Here is a 23,774-nt window from a genome sequence, read left to right as displayed (position 1 = left end):
TGAGGAAAAGCTGCTGACCCCGCCCCATTATCCCCCGCGAGGAGATGTAATGGGATACGCCCCCATGACGTTGCTGCGAGGCATGTTGGGAATTGTAGTCAGCCTTCCGAGGCCCCGTCCCTGGAAACACCAGTTCCGGGCCAGCGGGCTGAGCACTAGGGCAGACGTCAGAGTCCTTGTCTTCGCCACGTCGCAGACATGGTGAGTACCTCTGCTCGCCATCGCCGCTTGTGTTTCCCCTCGGGTTTCGGTAGCCTCCATGGCTCCACAGCCTTTGGAAGGAGCTGGTCCTGCCAGGGCCCACGGTGGCAGCTGCGAACTCGGTGGTCTCAGCCGGGGGACAACTGCCCGACACTACCTGGAATACCCCAGCTCAACGTTAGGACCTGCGCTGCCCGCGCCTCCTTCTTGTGTATGCATTTTGAGAACGAGGGATTATATTAGGCGTTTTTGAAGGTTTGAAGAAGTATTGGACCCGGGAAAGATACGAGTAACTTTCTTTAAAGACTGCCCAAATTTGTTATCTCCAGCTTTTACAACTGGATTCCAGGGGCGCCTGGGTGGCTCAGTCAGTTAAGCGTGTCACTCTTGATTTCTGCTCAGGTCATGATCTCAGGTCAGATCGCAAGGGCTCTGCGATGACTGCAGAGACTGCTTGGGATTCTCTCTCTCCTATCTCTGCCTCTCCCCTGCTCGCATCTATCTCTCAAAATAAAAAAATAAACATTAAACAAATTTTTTAACTGTATTCCGAGCTCTACATCTGCAGATCTACTGGTTGTACCTTCACTCAGATAATTCATATGTATTTCATTTAAAAAAAAATTGTTTTTAATGTTTATTTATTTTTGAGACAGAGCATGAGCGGGGAAAGGGCAGAGACAGAGGGAGACTTAGAACCTGAAGCAGGCTCCAGGCCCTGAGCTGTCAGCACAGATCCCTAGGTGGGGCTGGAACTAACAGACTGAGCCACCCAGGCTCCCCAATTCATATGTATTTCAAACTCAGCAAGTTCAAAACTGATTCATTATTTCCACCTCCTGGCATCCCACAACCGCTCTTCCTCCACTGATCCCCAGCTTGGTAAATGGTACCCACACCCAGCATGTTGTGCATGCCAGAAACCTGGAAATCATCCTTGACACCTTCCTCTTAACTCCTGCACATCTGATCAATAATCAGATGCTATGCATTCTTACTCCTACATGGCTGTCAATTGTCATTCACTCTACTGCAACCATCCCTGTCCTTGCCACCATCAGATCTAACCATCTGTGGCAGTCTTTTAAATTTTTTAAGCAGATCTTCACCAATCTATGCCGCTGCTTGGAATGGGTTCTCCCCTCTACACCCCCATCTTTCCTTTGGAATTGTTAATACTCACACCTACGTACCCTTCACATCTCAGCTTAACTATTATTTCTTCAGAGAGGATCTCCGTTCAGAAGCCTAGGGAGATTCTAGTCCTTTCACTGAAGATCTTTTGTGGAATCTTCACAACAACCCTATGAAATAGGTTTTTTCCAATTTTACAGAACAGTACAAAAGTACTGAGTGACTAGTTACTTTGTGCAAAATCATATAGTGTAAATTTGCCCTTGCCTGTCTTTCTAAATTTTGTCTTCTTCGGTATCTTGCATTGTCATTAAGTATTTTTTGTTCAAATGGGTGCCTAATATTTTCTATGGTAGTATTGTTCTTTATTTAACTGACTTCTTATTGGTAACTATTTAAGTGGCTTCCAAAAAAATTTTTTTTGCTATGATGAACAACAGTATGTTAAGTGGACAACATTGAAGCTCATTTTCACTGAACTTCGATTATTTCCTTAGCACAAATTTCCAGAAGTAGAACTGGGGCAAAGGGTATACCCTTTCAACAGGTTAGTTTGTGGAATAAATAAAAACAATCACCCTTTTAAACATGTGAGGAGGGAATTGTAAAGAGAAAAATAGTAATGGTACCTACTTCATGATATTCTGAGGATGAGAGTTAATACATGTCCGGCCACTTAGCATAGTGACTTTTACATTTTACGAGCTCAATAAATGTTAGTATCTATTCATTTATTTTAAAATAGGGTTCGTAATGTGTAGTGTGGTTCTTCAGCCTGTTTGGGACCTATTTTGAGTATCTGATGAAAGCTTTGAAACCTCATCTCAGAAATTCCCTTCCTCTTTCTCTCCCCATTCCCCACAAAATGATACCTGTCATTTGTCATATGTCATCAACTCCTCGAAATTCAACATATAAACTCATATTAGGAACTACTAATAGGTTCCATTTCACAAGGGCTTTTTCCCTTTATAAAGTGCAAGATTTTCCTATGCTACTAAATATTCTTCTAAAGCATAGAGATTCTTCATGACTGTATAGTATTCGTAATTATTTACCCAATCTCCCGCTGTTAACGTTTAGTTTAACATCCTTATGCCGGGGCCTCTGTGTGCTCAGCAAATTTCTTTAGACTAAATTTCTGAATGCAGAAATCACTAGGCCGAGAATTTGAGTATAAGACTTTTGATTCTTATGGCCACATTGCCCTCTGAAGAAGAGTTCTACAGTTCACATCCCCACCATTATGATGTGTCAATTTACTCTCATTGTCTTGACCACCACTGTCATCATATTAGATTCATCGTTCTTGTCCGGTTCTTAAACTAGTTCTTCACCATTGATGTTTTCATGTCATTCTTAAAACCATTGTGAAGACCATAATTTGGAAATACTGTTTTAAATCAGTGGTCCTCAACCTTTTTATATTAGAATCACTGGCACAGAGGAGCTTTTAAATATCCCTGTGCCTAGACCGTCCCAGATCATTTAATCACAATTGCTCGGGTGCAGCCCGGGTGTAAGTACTTTAAGCTCCTCAGGTGATTTCATTGTGGAACAAAGATTAAGAACTCCTGATTTAGAATTTAGGGTGTTTTGTTTTTCTGCAAAAAACAAAGAATTAACTCATGAAATAATTTGAAGAATACAGGTTAATTAATGCCTTAGCCCAATCTCAGATACAGTCTCATTTGTATGAGGATGAGTTTGTTTTGTTTTATGACGGAATTTTGGTTCTCTTTGTCTTAGGTGATTTCAGAGACTGTGGATGTACTCTTCAGAATAAGAGGAGGCCTTGATCTAGCTTTTCAGCTAGCTACTGCTAATGGTAGGTCTGACAAAAAAAACAAAAAACAAAACAAAACAAACTTTTTTTTATTATAAAATTGATGATGAAATATATCAGGATTCTCTTTATTTTGCAGATGAAACTGAGTGAGAGATAGGATGAATAAACTTAAATCATATGGTTGGTAACTTATATAAATTGGATTTAAACTTAGGGATTGTGTTCCAGCACCACCACTAGCCCATAAGGTTCCTCTAGGCAAATTAGGAAGATGTCCCCCTCTTAAAAAAGTTCACTGCCCACTGGTGAAAAATTGTCACTATAAATATGAATATAAATGAGCACAATGTAAATGAGGCACCCAGATTTGTGCATTGCAGACTTGCACCTATGCATAACCCTGAGTCTCCACAGCCCACTCTCTTCAAGGTTATGGTGTGTGGGAATGGTACAAGAATTCTATGGGGGAAAACTCAGCAGAGATTGTATAAAGCAAATTCTAGGATGTCTTCCTGTTTCTGATTTGGGCTAAGGCCACAAACGGAGGTAAAGAATATCAGAGGAGAAAGATGAGGAGTTGTATTTGAGATGTGTTTCATATAAGATGCCAGAGTATATCAAGTGCAGATTCCCAGCAGGCATGTGGTAATTTGAATCCAAAACTTAAGGGAGAGTGGTCAGGACTAGAGATCGAGAATATCTCTGAAGGATGATAAGCCACACCACAATAATAAATAAAATCACTCATGAAAAATATGATGGGTGGTGTCAGAAGCCAAAGAGAAGTTCAGAAAGATAAGGAATGAAAAGTGCTAAGTTCCTTGAAGGAGATCACTAGCTGGCCATCGTTTCCATGGAAATAGGAAGGGAAAGAATGCATAATGTTCTTTCTGACACTGTAGATGCTTTTTACCTAGTAATTAATGTATTTGAGCTTGTCTTTTGATTTATTATATTCCTACTATATCAGTCTTTCAAATACGCAAAGAAGAGAATCATTAATGAGAATATATAGAAGAAGGAGGTACTTAACTTTAAAGACTTCGCAATTTTTTTAGATTACATTACCTCATGGACCTTCAGGGATAAACAGAAGATAATCGAGGAATTAAGTTTATCTTTTGTAGTGCAGCTGAAAATCTTTAAATTCAGCTTTCTGAAACAGATCAAGATGTCTTAAAATCTGACTTGTTATAAGTAATCTTTTCTCTACCACAACCCCAAGGTATTTATTTATCAAGATATCAGTGTAATAGTTAAATAAATATTGTAATCACAAGGTTAAATAGGTTTAGGATTTAAGAGTATAAAGCTAGGACAAGTATATATTATCTTCTTTAAATATATCTTCTTGAACCATGAAAATGTTTTACATATTCCAAAATTGTATTAAATTAAAAGGAAATCCTCCTACATTGCTGGCGGGAATATAAAATGGTGCAGCTCCTTTGGAAACAGTTTGGCAGCTCCTTGAGAAGTTCAACGTAGAGTTAACCCTATGACCCAACAATTCTACTCCTAGGTAGAGAATACAGCAAGCACTTCCTAAGAGAGTTGGAAACATGCACACGGTAACTTGCACACAAACGTTCATAGCATTATTCATGAGAGCCAGAAAGCAAAGAGACAACCCAAATGTGTTTCCGCTTTGAATGGATAACCAAACTGTGTGGTATCTATACAAGGGAGTTTTATTCGGCCATAAAAAGAAATGAAGTACTGATTTATGCTACAATATAGATGAACCTTGAAAATACTATACTGGGTGAGAGGTGGACGTGGACGCATGATGTGTCATTCCATTTGTAGGAAGTATCCAGAATAGGCCAATCTATAGAGACAGTGGATTAGCGGTGCCATGGGTAAGTGCAGAGGGAACGGGGAATGAGTGCTGTTAAGTACAGGGTTCTGTTAAGTACAGGTTAAGTACAGGGTGATGACAGTGTTCTGGAATTAGATAGTGATGGTTGTAAAACCTTGTCAATATGCTAAAAGCAAGTGAGTTGTACACGTTGAAAGGATAGATTTTTGTGGTCAATGACTTTTATCTCAATTTTTCAAAAAGAAAGGCAAAATGATTTTTTTATTGAATCTGGGGAATAGTTCTTGGGAGTCAGTTTTACTCTGCTCTACTGTTGTGTGTTTAGAACCATTCGTGTTGAAAAGCTTAAAATTCGTCTTAGTAACTTCTATTTATGTCCTTTTAATTTAGAAATATTTATCAAGAAAGCACTAAAACATGTGCTAAGTGACCTGTCAACCAAGCTTTCTTCAAATGCACTTGTGTTCAAAATTTGCCACAGTTCGGTGTACATATGGCCTAACAGTGACATAAACACCATCCCAGGAGAGTTGGCTGACGGTTCTGCTTGTAAGACCATAATGCGCTTTATTCAGTGAGTATGTTTGAAAACTGCTAGAAATGTTTTCAGAACATCACTGCACATTATAAACATCTTTGTGTATTAAAAATTTAGCTTTGAACAGGAAGAAGATACAAAACGAAAATTTATGAGAAAGAAAGACAAAAAGTTATCGGACATGGTAAGCAAATCACCTGTCTTCTCAGTTAAAAATGTTTAATCCTTGAATTTGGAGTGGAGTGAGATGTTAGAGATTATTTAATCCAACTCTGTTATTTTTCACAGGTCAGATTATTGAGGTCCAGAAAGAGTAAATGACTTTCCAGAGGTCATATTTCTGCTTTACGTGTCTCAGCTTTTGTTCCATATTAATACATATCTTAAAGGTTTTCTTCGATGCTTTCTTTGCTCCCACAAAAAGTATACAACTCAAGTATGTTTACAAATTATATAAAAATAAATAAAACAGAATTGTTCTGAAACATGATAGTGACACATTATGCTATGAGATAGTAAGAAATTATTTACTTTTCTTCATATTGTTCTTAGTTCTGTTGCTTTTTTGAACCAGTGTTATTGAGTACTTGCCACATGCCACAAACTTGGCAGATACTGGACATGAAAAGTGGAGCTCCTTTAAGGGAGGAAGTTGATCAAGTTAACATGACTGCAGTGTTTTTCTAGGCTGTTACGGGAAAATGACATGAGGTTAGAGAGGTGGGCAGGGGCCACCTCAGAAGAAGCTGAACTAAACCCACAGCCATGGTAATGGAGAGGAGGGAGTGGAGACAAGAGATATCTAGGGGATGCAATGGATTATGCTTGGAAACGAATTGGATATGGGATGCCCAGTTTCTTGCTTGGGTAAAGATGGATGAAGGGGAGGACATGAGGTCAGTTTCGGTCATGTTGTTTGAGACACCAATGAGATGTCCTCGTGAGCTGTTGGATTTACAAATATGGAATGTACAAAAAAACTGGGCTGTCGATCAAATGATTTGAGAATTACCAGTAGTTGGAGCTTGACATTTTGAGTAGTACGGGTCAGTTACTTTGTAGAATGCTCCTCAGTTGGGATGTGTTAGGCTTCCTCATGATTAGATTCAGGTGGTACACTGTTGGTAAGAATATGGCAGAAGTAATGTCACGTCCCCCTCAGTACATCATATTAAAGAGTCTTCTCCTGCTATTGTTGGTGTTAAAACTCTGATCGCTTACTTAATGCGGTGTCTGCAGGTTTTCTTCTCTGTGAGGACACTATTTTTTCCCTTATATGTAGTTAAGTGAGGCTTACTTTGTGTATCTTCTGAGGCTATACTTATGTATCCTATTCCTTACCAAAGTTTTACTCACCACTTCAGTTGGAATTGGTAATTTTTACCTGAATCCAACATTAACCTGATGGTTGCAAAGTGGTGATTTTTCTATCATTTCCTTCCACATTTATTACATGAAATTATACCATAATGAAGAGCTTTGCTTTTCTTTATTTATTATAAACATGGAAGCATAGGTTCCTATTTTATACAGTGAGTTACAATCTGTTACTCTCATTAGTTATTTGGATGCTCACATCTTATAAGATTTAGCCAATGGAAGCTTCCTTAAGCTAGCTCCAATGTCCTTTTGACACTGTATTTTTGAGTACTTCCTACTTCATTCCCCAAGGTGTTCTAGGCACATCATGTACTGTCCCTGTTCCAGCTGGGGAATCAGCCATTTCTCCATTTCTTTATCTATGTAAATCCTATTTGTATTTCTAATTCTACTCCTACCTGACACGGCTCATAAATGTTTTCCAGTGAGAAACCTAGCTTCCAGTATCCTCAATATTTTGTCAGATTTGTTCAAAACAGAATGTGTTTTCAGAGTTGTTATTGTATACCCCTGTCAAAATCAAACCTACTAATAAGAGTTCAATATTTGTTTATAGTTCTCTGTGTCTTTAGACCAGGAGTATATAGTTGTAACGTATGTTTAAAAGTTCCTTTGGTATCTTGTTCATTTGATTTTTTTTTTTTACTTTAAATCTCTACAAAAGTGGAGAGAATACCGTATGAATACTGGTGAAGCTGTGTCAGCTTCAGTGTTTATTAGTGCGCACGCACGCACACACACACACAGATACACACACACAAATGTTTATCAACACATGGTCAGTCTGATTTCGTCTTCATCCCCACTCACTCTCCACCTTCCCTCAGATTATTTTGAAGCAGAGAAGACTTTTTTTTAAAGATAAGATTTGTGCTTTTATTTACTCATTTTTAAAACGTGTATTCGTTTTGAGAGAGAGGGAGAATACGGGGGAGGGACAGAGAGACAGGGAGAGAGAGAGAATCCCAAGCAGGTTCTGTACTCAGCACAGACAAGATCTTGACCTGAGCCAGATTCAAGAGTTGGACGCTTAACTGACTGATCCACCCAGACACCCCTACGATTTGTGCTTTTAAACAATTTACTGTCATACAGCTTTACATGGCCCTTAAAAAGTCCTTTTTAAGGGCAAGTTGCCCTTACTATTTAATGTTCAATGTGCTATAAGTTGACTATTACTGTTTATCTTTATAGCATCAAATAGTAAATATAGATCTTATGCTGGAAATGTCAACCTCTTTGGGAGCCGTAACCCCCATCATTGAAAGAGAAAGCGGGGGGCACCACTACGTTAGTATGATTTTACCCGTTGATGTAGTTCTATCTGTTGCTCCGGAAGAAACCTGGGGAAAGTAAGTATTTTGTCGTACTACTGCATTTGAATGAGCACTCCTCCCCAAAGTAATCAGAGTCGGTTTTTAAATATCATATAGGCATATCCAGGATTGTTGTAACTTTTACTGTGATTTATTCCTTGCTTATTATTAAACCGAGTCATCTAGTAAGTAAATGTTTATTTAGAGGATGTAGGGTAGTGTGTAAAACCTATAGGGTTTTCCCTTTACCTATACTCAGGAAATACACAGTTTACTTCACTTTGCATAATTTAGACTTCCTTTCATAAACCTGGTCCAATCAAGTGTTTTACTGTATTTGAGATATATTTACTCTCCACTCTCATTTTTCATAGCCATTATAACTTTCGTTAATGCCCTTGAATATTTCCCTCCACAGAGTTCGTAAACTTCTGGTTGATGCAATTCATAATCAACTAACTGATATGGAGAAGTGCATTTTGAAATATATGAAAGGAACATCTATTGTGGTTCCTGAACCACTGCACTTTTTATTGCCAGGGGAGAAAAATCTTAAAACAATTTCATATCCATCAGGAATTCCAGATGGTCAGCTGCAGTCCTATAGAAAGGTAAAACCAATTCACCTGTTCTTAGAGAAAACATGACCATGACTCATTTCGTTTTTACTTAAACATTTCTAATAAATGGAAATTATTTTGTGATTTAAGAGGAAAGTGTGGAAGCAGACTGTTATTTTTACATGTTATGTAATTTCTGTTCACATACAACTTTTTAAAAGTGGTATTAGTGAAAAAATGCTAAACCGTATGTAACATTTTGATTTCATACATTCAGTGTGGTTCATATGTTCTGTGAAATTTTTCCATAACAAAGTACAGAAATGAAGAGATACTTACATGCCTGGAGCTGCTGCTGAGTGTTTATAAATAAACTCCTTTTCCCTTCTGTTATTTTAAGATTTGTGAAAGAGACAAGATTACAGTCAGAGAAGGAAAGTTAGGATTTATGCTAATTCTAATTAGGATTTATAGTAATACTTCATCCCCCACGTCCCACCGTTATTTGGGTTTCATTAGAGGTATTTTGAAGAAAACATGATCAGCATTAAAAGAACTGAGACTGATGAAATGACTGGTTTTGGAATGCATACTTTTGATGTCTGGTCTTGTCTGGCACCCATCCAATTATACTGTGGGAGCATCTTCCTCATCCCCCTGGGAAGACGTGTCATACTGTAACCCTCTGCACCCTCTGTAAGTGTTGCTGGCGGAATTGACCTGCAAAGGCACCACGTCATCCCATTCAAACTGCAAGATACGTAGGAGATACAAAAAAGGAAAATGCTGGACTTTACAAAGTAACTGTCACACTTTTATACAGTTGGGAAAATTTTGCATTTTAAACACGTATGTGCATTTTAATTTTGATGCCCTATTGGTTGGTTTCCTACCACCGAATTTCTACTTCATAATTTAATCACTACCCCTTGTATTTGTGAAGTACTCTAAGCATGATTTTTCAAAATACTGTGACATAATTCTATTATTGTTCATTATAATTTACTCATTTGCAAGGCTGTTTCAAAACCAGTCTCTAGCCTGGATGTGTTTTAACAGATTGTGTTGTAATAAATAATTAATTTGACATTATCTTACTTCTCTCACTCTGACAAATTACAGCTGGCCCTTGAACAACACGGGTTTGAACTGCAGGGATCCTCTCGTACATAGATTATCTTCAGCACTATACAATCCAGCACTATAAATGTATTGTCTCTTCCATACGATTTTGTAAATAATGTTTTCTTTTCTGTAGCTTACTTTATTGTAGGAGTGCAGTATATAATACATATAACATACAAAATATGTATTAATCATTAATGTGTTTATAAGGCTTCCAGTCAACAGTGGCTATTCAGTTTTTGAGGGGTCAGTGTCTCTAATCCCCGCATTTTCATTTTTTCTGTGGGGTCAACTGCATTTTCATTTTTTCTGCGTTCCCTTCCCATTTTTACCCATATCCATAGAAAAACATAAATAACTCTCATTTGGTTTTAGTTTGTTATAATATTATTATTCTATATGTTATCATATTATATTAGTTTAGTGAATTATGTGTGTTTGATAACTTCTATAGCCAGTATATAATTAGTTTTGTTTTATATCTTTAGCTTGAGTTTGTTTACTGATAAGGAATCTAAGTTATTTAACTTTTTTCTCTTCCACTGATTCTGATTACATTTAGGAGTTACATGACCTCTTCAATCTGCCTCATGACAGACCTTATTTCAGAAGGTCTAATGCTTATCACTTTCCAGATGAACCATACAGAGATGGTTACATTAGAAATCCACACATTTATCTCAATCCACCTAACATAGAGACTGGTATGGTGAGTTTAATAATTATTTATAGAGTCAACTGATCATCAGTGTCAGTGGTGGGTTTTTTGGTTTTTCTTGGCTCTTTGTATCCAGTGGAAATTATAAGGATTTATTCATAATGTCTATCATCTCTAAAACAAAATTTACCACCCATTTCTTTTAATAATCATTGCTTAAGATAGTAGTAATTCACAGTAGTCTAAAAAGGTCAGGTATAGATATTATGTACCACATTTTTCCTACTAAAATTCCATTCCCCAACTTATTTAAAAGCCTTGCCCCCATCTGTTCCACTTATTTTCATTCTGAACCTGAGAAATCACACTAAGTAGGCTAAGTATTCTACCCAGGGCATGCCGTAGCAGGAGTCTGGTTAGGGCCTGCAACACGTTTCCTGTGCTTCACGGCCCTGGTTGCAGGTGGTGGGTCCTCACTCACGGCAGCTCAGGTAAGAGTGGACTGGTGGAGTGTGGGGAGGGTTCTTTGCAGGGTTTGAGTAGGGCCAGTAAGCAGGGGCTCGGGGCCATCCGAGAACAGGAATGCTTGCTCGGCCGGCCTCCTAGAACTCAGTGGCCCTGTGACCGGCAGCCACCTGTCTCAGGCCCCTGCTGCTCCTTGGTGGCATCTCTGCTGCTTTCTGTGGGTTTGCTTTGATCCTAACTGGCCTGCTTTTCTCAGCCTCCATTTCTTCATCGCTGAAGCCTGTAATTTTTTCCTGCCCTCCTCAGAGCTGCTCAGCGCCCACATCATTTAAGGTCCATTCCCTTAAACTCAGGCCGCCGAGAGAGGAAACTTAATTGTTCATCATGTCATCGCATTTATTCAGTATCTGCTGAGTCTCTGTGTGCTTTGTAAGGAAATCTTATTAAAAATGAACATATGCTACAATGTCTACGTAGAGGACTCCGGGGACCATATCAGTAGGCTGAAATCCAGGTGTCAGCAAGGTCAGGCCGCCTCCAGACGCTTTAGGGGAGAATCCATCCCTGCCTCTTCCAGCTTCTGGTGGCTGCGTCACTTCCGGTCAGCCTCTGTGGTCCTGCTGCCTTCTCTTCTCCTCCTCTGTGTTAGAGTTCCTTCTCCACTCCCTCGCAAGGACACTTGTGGTTACATTTAGGGCCTATCTTGATAGTCCAGGCAAATTTGCCCGTATGTTAAGACCCTTGATTTAATCCTATCTGCAAAGGCCTCCCTCAAACTTTTTTTCTTTTTTCTTTTTTGTTCTTGTTTTCTGTTTTGACCATATAAGGTAGCATTCACAGGTTCCAGAGATTAGGAGATAGATATCATTTGGGGACCATTTTTCAGCCTACTGCAATGTTCTAGTTGTAAATTTTCTGTGTGTGCTTGAGAAGAAAATATATTGTCTAATTGTTGGGTGAGGATTCTGTATTTGTCCATGCCTCTTCCTAGCTAATTTAAGCCAAAAAATAATAGTACCAGTTTGTGGTGGGAGGTGGGGAACGTGTATTCTTTTTTAAAAACATTTTTTAATGTTTATTTTATTTTTTGAGAGAGAGACACAGCATGAGCGGGGAAGGGGCACAGAGAGAGGGAGACACAGAATCCAGCAGGCTCCAGGCTCCAAGCTGTCAGCACGGAGCCTGAGTCGGGGCTCAACTCACTAATCATGAGATCATGACCTGAGCTGAAGTTGGAAGCTCAACCGACTAAGCCACCCAGGCGCTTAATATTGCTTTATACAACAAGAAAGAAGTTACATGATCTTGGCCTTTATTTAAGGATTTGTTTTTAATGTTTATTTTATTTTTTGAGAGAGAGAGAAAGAGCATGAGTGGTGGAGGGGCAGAGAGAGACACACACACAGAATCTCAAGCAGGCTCCAAACTCTGAGCTGTCAGCACAGAGCCTGACGTGGGGCCCTAACTCACAGACCCTGAGATCGTGACCTGAGCTGAAGTCGGCCGCTTAACCGACTGAGCCACCCAGGTTCCCCTATTTAAATAGCATACCTGGGTTTTAATCAATGGCAGGTTTACAAAATTGGAGAAACATTCTTCACATGTCCCATTATGTGGACCCTTTGTTCATTCCTTCCTTTATCATTTATTCAACAAATATTTACTGGCTATTAACCATTAGCCAGGCCCGCTGGAGAAGCTTAGGCCCAGAAATAAATAAGACACAGTACTTGCCCTTATTGAACTCACATATTAGTGTAGTTAGACAGAAATTTAAAAAGTAATAAGTAATGGGTCAAGTAGTGCTTTGGGAAAAAAAAAAAAAAAAAGCAGGAGAGAGAGTAACAGCCAGGGCAAGAGGTGGGTGGTGAGGGAGTAAGCATGCCATGTTTAGGTTGGATGATCACAAAGGCCTCTGACATTTGAGCAGAGACCTGAGTGAAATAAGGGTGCAGAGCTGCAAAACTGTTTGGGAAAAGAGTGTTGCAGGCAGGGAGAACCATAAGGCTCTGAGACCAGATTGCCCCTGGCACATCTGAACCTAAAACAGAGCATGCAATAGAGGAAAGCCAAGATGAAACTGCCAGAGGGCGGGACTTAACAGGCCTGACAGCCTATGCTAAGGACTTTAGACATTTAATAAAAAGCCAAGAGGGTATAACGTTCAACTCTAGTTCTCAAGGCATTTTTGTAAGGAATTACAGTAACAGTCTAGCTCTGAGAACAGTAAACTTGGCTTGGGTGTATTATAGAATATATGCATCTATCTTAAGTTTAACATGTTATTCTATTTCTTCTTTTTATATAGATCCATGTGGTCCAGGGCATATACGGTTATCATCACTACATGCAGGATCGGACGGATGACAGTGGCTGGGGCTGCGCTTACCGATCTCTGCAGACCATCTGCTCTTGGTTCAGACACCAGGGCTACACAGAGAGACCCATTCCAACGCACAGAGAAATTCAGCAGGTACAGAACATGCCATTTAAAAGTGTAATCAATTGTACATTTCATGACCCCTTAATGTACTACTAACAATTATTATTACCTCATGGTACACACAGACTTATTTCTGTTTTGAAGGAAAAAAATATATACCTGTAATCGGAAAAAAAGGTCCTAAATAGAGTTTTTAATGGCTGTCTTGTGTATGGATTTTTTTGTATTTTTAAATACATAAAGGCTCTAGTTGATGCCGGGGACAAACCAGCAACATTTGTCGGATCACGGCAATGGATTGGATCTATCGAGGTGCAGCTGGTACTGAACCAACTGATTGGAATAACATCAAAAATACTGTTCGTCAGGTGAGGATGCTAAGAAATTAGTGAAATCATTTCAAACCAAGATTGTCATTTTATTAAAATAATAAGAAGACTAGATCTTTTTCTCCTTTCTCTTCCTCCACATTCTTTCTCCCATCCCTGTTGCTTCATTGCTTTATTAATCCCATTTATTTATTTATAATTTTTTTTAATGTTTATTTTTTGAGAGAGAGACAGACAGACAGAGTACAAGTAGGGGAGGGGCAGAGAGAGAGGGAGACACAGAATCTGAATCAGGCTCCAGGCTCTGAGCTGTCAACACAGAGCCCGACAGGGGGCTCAAACCCACAAGCTGTGAGATCATGACCTGAGCCAAAGTCAGATGCTTGACTGACTGAGCCACCCAGGCACCCCTAATCCCAATTTTTTAAACCCTGAGCTTTTTTTTTTGGTTATTTTTTAGAAGACTTTGAGTCGATGAGTAAACTTTGTGATATATACTTGTACGGTCTAGACTTAATTTTAGCCTAGAAGAGGAAAACTTGGGAATATGTCAACTTTGACTGGAGTTACAGAAAATCAAATTTTTTTATCCTCAAGTCTTTAAAAAGTCTTCAGAGGAGAAAATCAAATGTTGATCTATGACTGCCCTTTTTGTGTAACTCCTCTTTTTCTAAGATGTCAGTGAACTAATAATGTGTCCAAATAATATATTCATTTTTTTCCAATACATTTTAACCATAATTCTAGCATTAAAATATGAGCAAATATTAGTTAAATAAGATTAATTTCTATGACCGTAAGTACCTTACTCCTTGTTTATGAGCTTATGTTTTATTTTTTCTTAAGTTTATTTATTTTGATAGAGACTGAGAGAGCATAAGCCAGGGGAGGGGCAGAGAGAGAGGGAGAATCCCAAGCAGGCTCCACGCAGTCAGCACAGAGCCTGATTCAGGGCTTGAACTCAAGAAACCGTGAGATCATGACCTGACATGAAACCAAGAGTTGGACGCTCAACCGACCGAGCCACCCAGGCGCCCCTATGAGCTTGTGTTTTAAATACATTTTCTATTACAACAACCTCAGTAGATACAGTAACACCATCCTTTTTTGTGCATGTGCTTTTGTCCAAGTTCATCTGATTTCACACTTGCAGTTTGGATTGGCTCTGGAAACCAATGCTAACAAATAAATGATAGATTAAGTATTGAAGCGTATGGTGCTTAAAAAGTGAGCATTTTGGCCCCTTAAAACTTTACACATGCCTTACTAAGAAGGTAAGGATTAGCACCACTTGGCCCGTCCAATCTATAAAATAACCTCCCTTCATCTGACCATCTTTCTCTTTTCTCAAAAATACTAATTGTATAGGACATTGAAATATCCCTAAAAATAGTATGTCGTACTTGAAAACATCTTGCAGTTTTCACATTGGCCTCACAGATATTGTCTATTTTAGTCCCAAAGCTCCTGTCGTGTAGACAGGGCAGGGTGATTGGTCCCGATTTAAAGATAAGGAAATACAGACCGAGTCTGATGGCAAGAAGACAGGAACCCAGGACTTAAAACTCATTTTTCCAAAATTAAATCCATCCATAAGAGCCCACTGGGCATCAATGTGACCACTTTTACTCCCCAGTTAAAAATCCAGACCCTTCTTTATGCAGTTGCAGAAGCAAAGGAACAGGGTCTCCTTACTTCTTTCCTAGCATGTTTAGTGGCCTTAAATGTTTTAAGAGGTTATGGTTCTTTAAATTGCTCTCAGGTCAGTTCCTGACCACTTAATTGTATTTAAATTTATATCGTATTTTTTTCAGTAACCAAAAAAAGAAAACAAAAAGGTAGAAAACATTGGCTCCCTAACTCCTTAATGACTTTAGTGTGAGAAATTGTTCATCTGATAGACAATGGTTTCTTTCTAGCCAAGGTTCTGAAATGGCCTCTCAAGGACGGGAGCTGGCTAATCATTTCCAGAGTGAAGGAACTCCAGTAATGATCGGTAAGGTGTTCTGGACATCTTGGGCTCCTTTGATAGAGTGGAGAACATGTAAAATGTATTGTTAATGTAAATAATGTCACATAAAATCAGTCATTTTTAAACCTTTCAAAATTAGCTTTTATACCATATATATTGACCTCTGGGTATTTATTTTTCAATTTCCAAGGTGGGAAGAAAGCTAAAACAAAAGATAAAGGTTAAGAAGAGAAATGGTAACTGTGTTGAAATATTTGAAGAGTTGAGAGCAGTATAGAAAAGAGACCATTGTCACTCAGTTGAGCCTCGTAAGTCATGGTGCTGTCACTAACTTGGCTGGCTGTGTGACACCGTACAGATTGCTTCACCTCACTGGGCTGTATTTGTCAAAAGGATCAGATTAGTCGATCTAAAGATTGATGATTCTATGAGGAACAAGACTTGTTCTCTTGGGAGGAGTTTAGACCCTGCATAGCCCTTTGTAAATCCAGTATCAGTAATGCCATGGATATGGCAGTGGAATATAAACCTTATATGGTTATAAATATGATTGTATCTTTTTTGTCTTTAAAGATATAATTTTATCTCCTCAGTGTATTTGACATCATCTGTGGTCTTTTATAATATAGGCTAGTCCATTCTAATGCGATATTAGGTCAATTAATAGGCAAGATAGTGCTTTTAAATTGCAATTGAATAGCAAGTTGAGATTCATACATGCCCTCTCACAGTTCACATTTCCTCTGTTATAGGGGGAGGAGTTTTGGCCCACACAATACTAGGAGTGGCGTGGAATGAAATTACCGGGCAGATAAAATTTCTAATTTTAGATCCACATTATACAGGCGCTGAAGATCTGCAAGTTATTTTGGAAAAGGTAAGTATCTGTTTAACAGAAATGAAGATACAAGGCAAAGAACCTGGAACCAAAAGATAGCAAACTGGCTGTTAACAGAAGGACTCTAAACCGAGGGCAGTGATCCACACTATAAGGAGGTATTCTGGGGCTATAAGGAGTATCTTTCTAGGTAGGGAGAACAAGAGGAAACTAAAGTGAATTGCAAAGAAAAAACTTTAGATTTATAAACACTTTCTTAATTATTAACTTAATAACGGAACACACAGCTCATCATTATATTCCTTTGGAGATGTTACAACTTTGCATAAACAAATGTATTGAAATAGGAGGGTAGATTAAATAACCTTTATAATTGTATTAGTAACCAAAAATAAACTAAACAGTATGGAGGCTTGACTACTTTTAATTTATTTACATGTAACTTAATCTCATTCTATAAAAGATTTGAATTTGAGACAAAATTCCAGAGTAGTCATTGGTACTTACAATATCAGTTAAAGGAGGGATAAATTTAATTTATAGGCAACAAATTTACACATATGAAAACTCATACTAAAACTTTAGAAGGCAAGTATAAGACATAATTAACTTGAATTTTAAGTAGTATATTCTTTGCCAAATATATTAAAATTACAAAAAATGCATACAACCTTTCTAGCCATAAGCCAATGAATATATCATACTGTTACTGCCTTTTATTTTTATCATGTTGTCACTAAGTCAACATCAACATGAATGAAAAGGTTTCTCTGAACTGTGAATTTATAATTTAATTAGATCATTTTCTTATGTAAAAAGCTTTAATTAGGAGTTATAAATAATATCTTAAGTTCTATATTTAAAAACTCTAGGGGAGTGTTGGTCGCTTAAGCGTCCAATATCAGCTCAGGTCATGATCTCACAGTTCATGAGATCGAGCACCTCGTCGGGCTCCACAGTGACAGTGATAGCCTGCTTGGGATTCTCTCTCCCTTTCTTCCTGCCTGCCCCGTTTGCTCGCCTTCTCAAAATAAATAAATACACTTTAAAAAAAAGAATAATACTAAAAATAAACTCTAGAATTTTATATTTTACTTTTTTGTATATTATTTTTTTTATTTTATTTAATCCAAGTTAGCTAACATAAGTGTAATAATGATTTCAGGAATAGAATTTGGTGATTCATCACTTATGTATCATCACACGTGTCCTAATGCCCCTTGCCCATTTAGCCCATCCCCCACACAACACCCCTCCAGCAACCCTCAGTTTGTTCTCTGTATTTAAGAGTCTCTTATGGTTGTTAAATACAGAGAACAAACTGAGGGTTGATGGGAGGAGGGGAAAATGGATGATGGGCATTGAGGAGGGCACTTGTTGGGATGAGCACTTGTTGTTGTATGTAAGCAATGAATCATGGAAATCTATTCCCGAAGCCAAGAGCACACTGTATATACTAGGTTAGCTACCTTTACAGTAAATTCTATTAAAAAAAAAAAAGTATCTCATGGTTTGCTTCCCTCTCTGTTTTTATCTTATTTTTCCTTCGTTTCCCCTGTGTTCATCTGTTGTGTTTCTTAAATTCCACATAGGAGTGAAATCAGGTGATATTTGTCTTTCTCTGATTTATTTAGCTTAGGATAATACACTCTAGTTCCATCCATGTTGTTGCAAATGGCAAGATTCCATTCTTTTTGATTGCCAAGTAATATTCCATTGTGTATATATACCTCATCTTCTTTAGCCATTCATCAGCTGATGGACATTTGGGCTCTTTCCATACTTTGTTGTTTATAGTGCTACTATAAACATTGGGGTGCACATGCCCCTTTGAAACAGCACACCTGTATCCCTTGGATAAATGCCCAGTAGTGCAATTGCTGGGTCGTAGGGTAGTTCTCTTTTTAGTTTTTTGAGGAACCTCCATACTGTTTTCCAGACTGGGTGCACCAGCTTGCATTACCAAAAACGATGCAAAAGAGATCCTCTTTCTCCACATCCTCGCCAACATCTGTTGTTGCCTGAGTTGTTAATGTTAGCCATTCTGACAGGCATCAGGTGGTAATCTCATTGTGGTTTTGATTTGTATTTTCCCTGATGATGAGTGATGTTGAGCATCTTTTTCATGTCTGTTAGTCATCTGGATGTCTTCTTTGGAAATATGTCTGTTCTTTTGCTCATTTCTTCACTGGATTATTTGGTTTTTGGGTGTTGAGTTAGTAAATTCTTTATAGATTTTGGATACTAACCCTTTATCTGATTTGTCATTTGCAAATATCTTCTCCCATTCTGTCAGTTGCCTTTTAGTGTTGTTGACTTTTTCCTTCACTGTGCAGGTTTTTATCTTGATGATGTCCCAATAGTTCATTTTTGCTTTTGTTTCCTTTGCCTCTGGAGACATGTCTAGTAAGAAGTTACTGCGGCCAAGATCAGAGAGGTTGTTGCTTGTTTTCTCCTATAGGATTTTAAAGGTTTCGTGTGTTACATTTAGGTCTTTCATCCATTTTGAGTTTGGTCCAGGTTCATGCTTCTGCATGTCGCTGTCCAGTTTTCCCAACACCATTTGCTGAAGAGACTGCCTTTTTTTCATTGGATATTCTTTCCTGCTTTGTTAGAGATTAGTTGGCCTTACATTTGTGGGTCCATTTCTGGGTTCTGTATTCTGTTCCCTTGATCTATGTGTCTGTTTTTGTGCCAGTACCATATTGTCTTGATGATTACAGCTTTGTAATACAGCTTGAAGTCTGGAATCGTGATGCCTGCAGCTTTGGTTTTCTTTTTCAACATTACTTTGGTTATTCAGGGTTGTTTCTGGTTCCATACAAATTTTTAGAATTGTTCTAGCTCTGGGAAGAATGTTGGCGTTATTTTGATAGGGGTTCCACTGAATGTATAGACTGCAGTGGGTAATATCGACATTTTATCTTCTGTATCACTGATTTGCTGCTTTGATTGGTCCATCCTTGCCGTCATGGCATCCATTCAAGATTGCATCTCAGTTACAGAATTTTTAATTTCTGCCTGACTAGGTTTTAGTTCTTTTACCTCTGCAGAAAGGGATTCTCTATTGTCTTCCATACTTTTTTCAACACCAGCTTATAATTGTGGTTTTAAATTTTAGTTCAGACATCTTACTGTATCTGTGTTGATTAAATCCCTGGCCATGATTTCTTCCTGTTTTTTATTTTGGTGTACATTCCTCCCTCTCGATCTTGACCTGAGCCGAAGTCGGATGCTTAACTGACTGAGCCACTCAGGCGCCCCCCCCCCCCCCCACTGGCAAATTTTTAAATAATAGAATAAAATAAGGAAAATAAATAAAATTAAAAATTAAAAAATTTGATCTCTTTCTGTATCCAAGAAAGAAAAAGAAAACAACAGAAGCAAAAACAAACAAACAAGCAAGCAGAATGCAGCCTGAATGAAGTTACATCCAGTTTCCCCTGAAACTGAAACTTTGCATCACACTATAGTCCTTAAACAGATGGAAGGGATTTGTCCTGGTCTTCTCCAGGATATGCCTCGAGGGTGCAGGTGGGCAGGACTTCTGGCAATGGCTCAGTTGTCAACTTGGTGGCGCTGATTAGCTCACTGGGGTCTATCCCTGTGTGCGCACATGTGCGCTTGAGGTGAAAATGGTTTCACCCAGCTCTCTAGTCTCTGGCGTGGGGATTTTGTGCCCTCACACACGTGATCAAGCACCCCTCCTTTGTTTCAGGCTCCTGCCTTTACTCTGTCTGTGTCTAAGTTGTCTGCCTGCCAGGCATGAACTCTGAAACTTCAGACTGTGCGCTCCGCTGTTTATAGAATCCTGGTGGAATTGAAACCCACTCCTTTCTCTCTCTCAATGGTTTTGGGAAACTGATTTCTTGTCCATTCCCCTGCAAGTGTTTTCACTCTTTCTCTTTCTAGCTACTTTCAGGGGAAGTGTTTTTCTTGCGCAGTCCCAATACACTGCACTCTCCCCCTTTCTCTCTGTCCTCTCTCCATGAAAACAGCTCCTTACCCTCCATGGCTCCGCTGCTTTTCTCTCCCCCACCCCCACATCTCTCCGCACCATCTACCTGCCAAGTTATCTGGCTCAAATTATGCAGATTGTTGCATTACTCCTCACATCAATTTCCTAGGTTTTCAAAATGGTTTGATGCTGATCTAGCTGCATTTCAGAGATAAGACAAGGTCAGGGTCCCCATAATACTCTACCTTCTTAACTCTGTCCAGGTCATTTTTTTAAAGCAGAATTCCTGGAGAATTGGGTAGTTTAACATTGAAATTGATTGGGGATACACTTTCAGAAGTTGAAAAGAACATAACTGCATGAGGTTACTAAAGCCCTGAGGATAAGGGATTTTAGTATGTAAAGAGCTTCACTGTGTGTGGCTGAACTGTTTTATATTTCAGACTAGTAAAGTCTTTTGCTAATGCTAAGACTGTCTAAATACTGACAGGATATAAGTGCATTCTGCTTTTCTCTTTCAAGACATTTGGACTTTTAAATCTATGTATGGAATGTTTTTGGCCGGTACATGCAAATGGAAGCAGTATTTACTCTTTCTTTAGCAAACTGTTTACTCATTCAGCATTAAGTACCTACCTAATATGTGCCATCCACTGTCCAAAGCAATAGGGGTATTAAAGAAGGTCTTTAAAAAGCTCTTAGTCTAGCTACAAGGACAAGGGAGATCCAAAAAGGATTCCCCAGAAAGAATATGGTTGCCTAAGAGGGAGCTGGAACTCCTGTAGAGTTGTAGATCCTGTAGAGAGCAGGGCATGTTCCCCGAACTACAGTAGTTTGAACGTGAGTAGAGCTGGTGAAGGGGTGTGGCTGGCGGGATAGTCATTGTGAGCCCTGCGAGAAACCAGGCATTTAGATTTTATCTTCTAGGCAATGAGAAACCTTATTTTAATTAGAGGTGTGATACAGATAAAATTACTTCTTTCTGGCTGGCATGAGGAACTTTGCACTAGATGGAGTTGTCCAGATAGGGTTTTCTGAAGCATCTGGATAGATCCAGTAAGGCATTGTTCCTGATTACTGTCTCTAAGGACTGTGCTGTCCTTTTCAAGTTATATTTCCATAGATTCTATAAAAAACCCTTTGCCGTACTGGCACACAGAAGGAGCTGTGAAGCCAAGGCCTGGCCATCGGTGGAACTATTGACTCTCACTTAACTCAACGATCTAGAGCACTGTTTTATAGTCTGTTCAGGCTGCTATGACAGAACACCATAGCCTGGGTGGCCTTACAATTCTGGAGGCAGAGAAATCCATGGCACCGGCATGTCTGGTCTGGTGAGCCCCACTTACTAGTCCACAGAGAGCAGTCTTTTTCAGGGTCTTCCACGTGGTAGAATGGATGAGGGACGTTTCAGCAGCCTCGTTAATGAGGGCACTGATGCCATCCATGAGGGCTCCACCCTCATAACCTAGTCCCCTCCCAGAGGCCCCCTTCTAGCTACCATCACCTTAGGGATTAGGTTTCACATGAATTTTGGAAGGACACCAACTTTCAGTCTGTAGTGGGAGCTACAGGGAGAGTTCTGTCCCCGCCTGACCTCTCTTTACCCCTTTGTGGAACTTCCCTGTTTGAAGTTCCCAGACTACTCGCCTCAAAAGGAAAGAGCAGGCTCCCCTATCTACTGCCATCAGTTGCTGGTTTGGGCACCCTCTCTACCCACTTCTTTTTTAAATATTTGAGTCTGGTTACCTGAAAAAGCCCTCGAAGATTAAAACAGATCATGTAAGCCTTTTTTTCTGTTCATCAAGGAAACAGATTTTAGAACATTAAATTTATGAGAAAAAACTTTTGCTACAAGAGATAATAAAAAGCTTATTTACGTATAAAAACAAACATCTCAAAGATAAATTAGCAGTTACCTGGGGGCAGGGGAACACGACTGATGGAGGATTTTTTGTTTGTTTTTTTACTTGCATTTGAAATCAGATTAAAGAACATGTCTACTGAACCCTCCAACCTCCACACTAAAAAATAGAGCTAACACACTATCTTCTGTAGAAAGCATGCACTTGAACTCTAGGTCCCTGACTGAATGCCCAGCAGCTTCCTAGTTACTTAGGGTAACTGTCACTCACCCACTGGTATTTATTTTAAGAGTCCTAGCTGGCCTCCTCAAAAGTATTTTGCAAGCAAAGCATTTCATTTCAGAATGATATAACTCAGACTAGTCATTAGCTGAGTCTTTAAGAAAATAAACCAGGGGCACGTGGATGGCTCAGGCAGTTAAGTGTCCGACTTCGGCTCAGGTCATGATCTCACGGTTTGGGAGTTTGAGCCCCGTGTCAGACTCTATGCTGACAGCTCCGAGCCTGGACCCTGTTTCAGAGTCTGTGTCTCCCTCTCTCTCTCTGGCCCTCCCTAGCCTGTGCTCTGTCTCTCTCTAAAAAAAATAAATAAACATTTAAAAAGTTTAAAAAAAGAAAAGAAACCAATGGCCTGAAAGAAATTTGATACGCTTTTGTATTTACAATGAGATTTTGTTTGAACGTCATTTTCTCTGCTGGGAGAAAGGATTAATAGTGATATGAAGAATGGAGAGTGGCATGATTATGGCCCAAAGACAGTGGAGGGCATCTCAAGAAGCCAGCACAGATTTCTCCCTGCCACACACATTCCCTCATGGCTAAGATGCACGGCATGGTCCCTAGACAGTCTTTAGTGGACAACTAAGAAAAACAGACTGCCAGTTCAACTATCACCTGCCATCGACTGCCAGAATTGTACATCGTAAAATCAAGAAAAATGTGGTATTTGGAGTAACAGTTACCATAAGGAATTTTTAAAAATAATTTCTAGGATTAAGTACCATAGAGTTAAAATTTTGTTAAACTCTACCTGAAATGGACCCAAGTCTGTTAATGTCCATGCTTCCCAGGAGTTCAGATCTCTGACTTATACAGGTAGTCTTATTACAGGATCCAGCGGACAGAACAGGTTTTTAAAATGTTACAGTTTTGATCATGTAGTCCTATAATTTTGTAAAAGATTTTCCTTTCACTTCTCCCAAATCTAGGGCTGGTGTGGATGGAAGGGCCCAGACTTTTGGAACAAGGATGCTTACTATAATTTATGTCTTCCTCAGCGACCAAATGTTTTCTAAAATATCTTGAACTCAGACTGTAGTAAAGTTGTGTTATAAATTTGTTAATAAAGACAAACTTTAAATCCTGGGTGTAGGTTGATGGA

The 23,774-nt window shown here is 39.0% G+C and overlaps 1 protein-coding gene across 1 annotated transcript; it reads left to right on the top strand.

Moving 5' to 3' along the window:
* The first annotated feature begins 88 nt into the window (after window positions 1-88).
* UFSP2 (UFM1 specific peptidase 2) lies at window positions 89-23,758 on the top strand. Its single transcript, XM_042934308.1, has 12 exons — window positions 89-201; window positions 3,085-3,163; window positions 5,337-5,520; window positions 5,602-5,668; window positions 8,059-8,216; window positions 8,599-8,791; window positions 10,428-10,574; window positions 13,297-13,461; window positions 13,675-13,799; window positions 15,680-15,756; window positions 16,485-16,609; window positions 23,602-23,758. Exons 1-12 carry the CDS (start codon window positions 199-201, stop codon window positions 23,686-23,688), a joined length of 1,410 nt encoding a protein of 469 aa, XP_042790242.1. The 5' UTR covers window positions 89-198; the 3' UTR covers window positions 23,689-23,758.
* The last annotated feature ends 16 nt before the right edge of the window (window positions 23,759-23,774 follow it).

The sequence above is a fragment of the Panthera leo genome, chromosome B1 (assembly GCF_018350215.1).
Source record: "Panthera leo isolate Ple1 chromosome B1, P.leo_Ple1_pat1.1, whole genome shotgun sequence".
Lineage (NCBI taxonomy): Eukaryota > Metazoa > Chordata > Mammalia > Carnivora > Felidae > Panthera > Panthera leo.
Note: the sequence above shows the minus strand (reverse complement) of the source record. Positions and strands in the feature narration are given on the sequence as shown.

Excerpts from the sequence above, each read along its gene's own strand:
- UFSP2 (XM_042934308.1), top strand. Across the intron at positions 5,521-5,601 it reads ACCATAATGCGCTTTATTCA|CTTTGAACAGGAAGAAGATA; the intron begins GTGAGTATGTTT and ends TTAAAAATTTAG. Across the intron at positions 8,792-10,427 it reads AGCTGCAGTCCTATAGAAAG|GAGTTACATGACCTCTTCAA; the intron begins GTAAAACCAATT and ends GATTACATTTAG.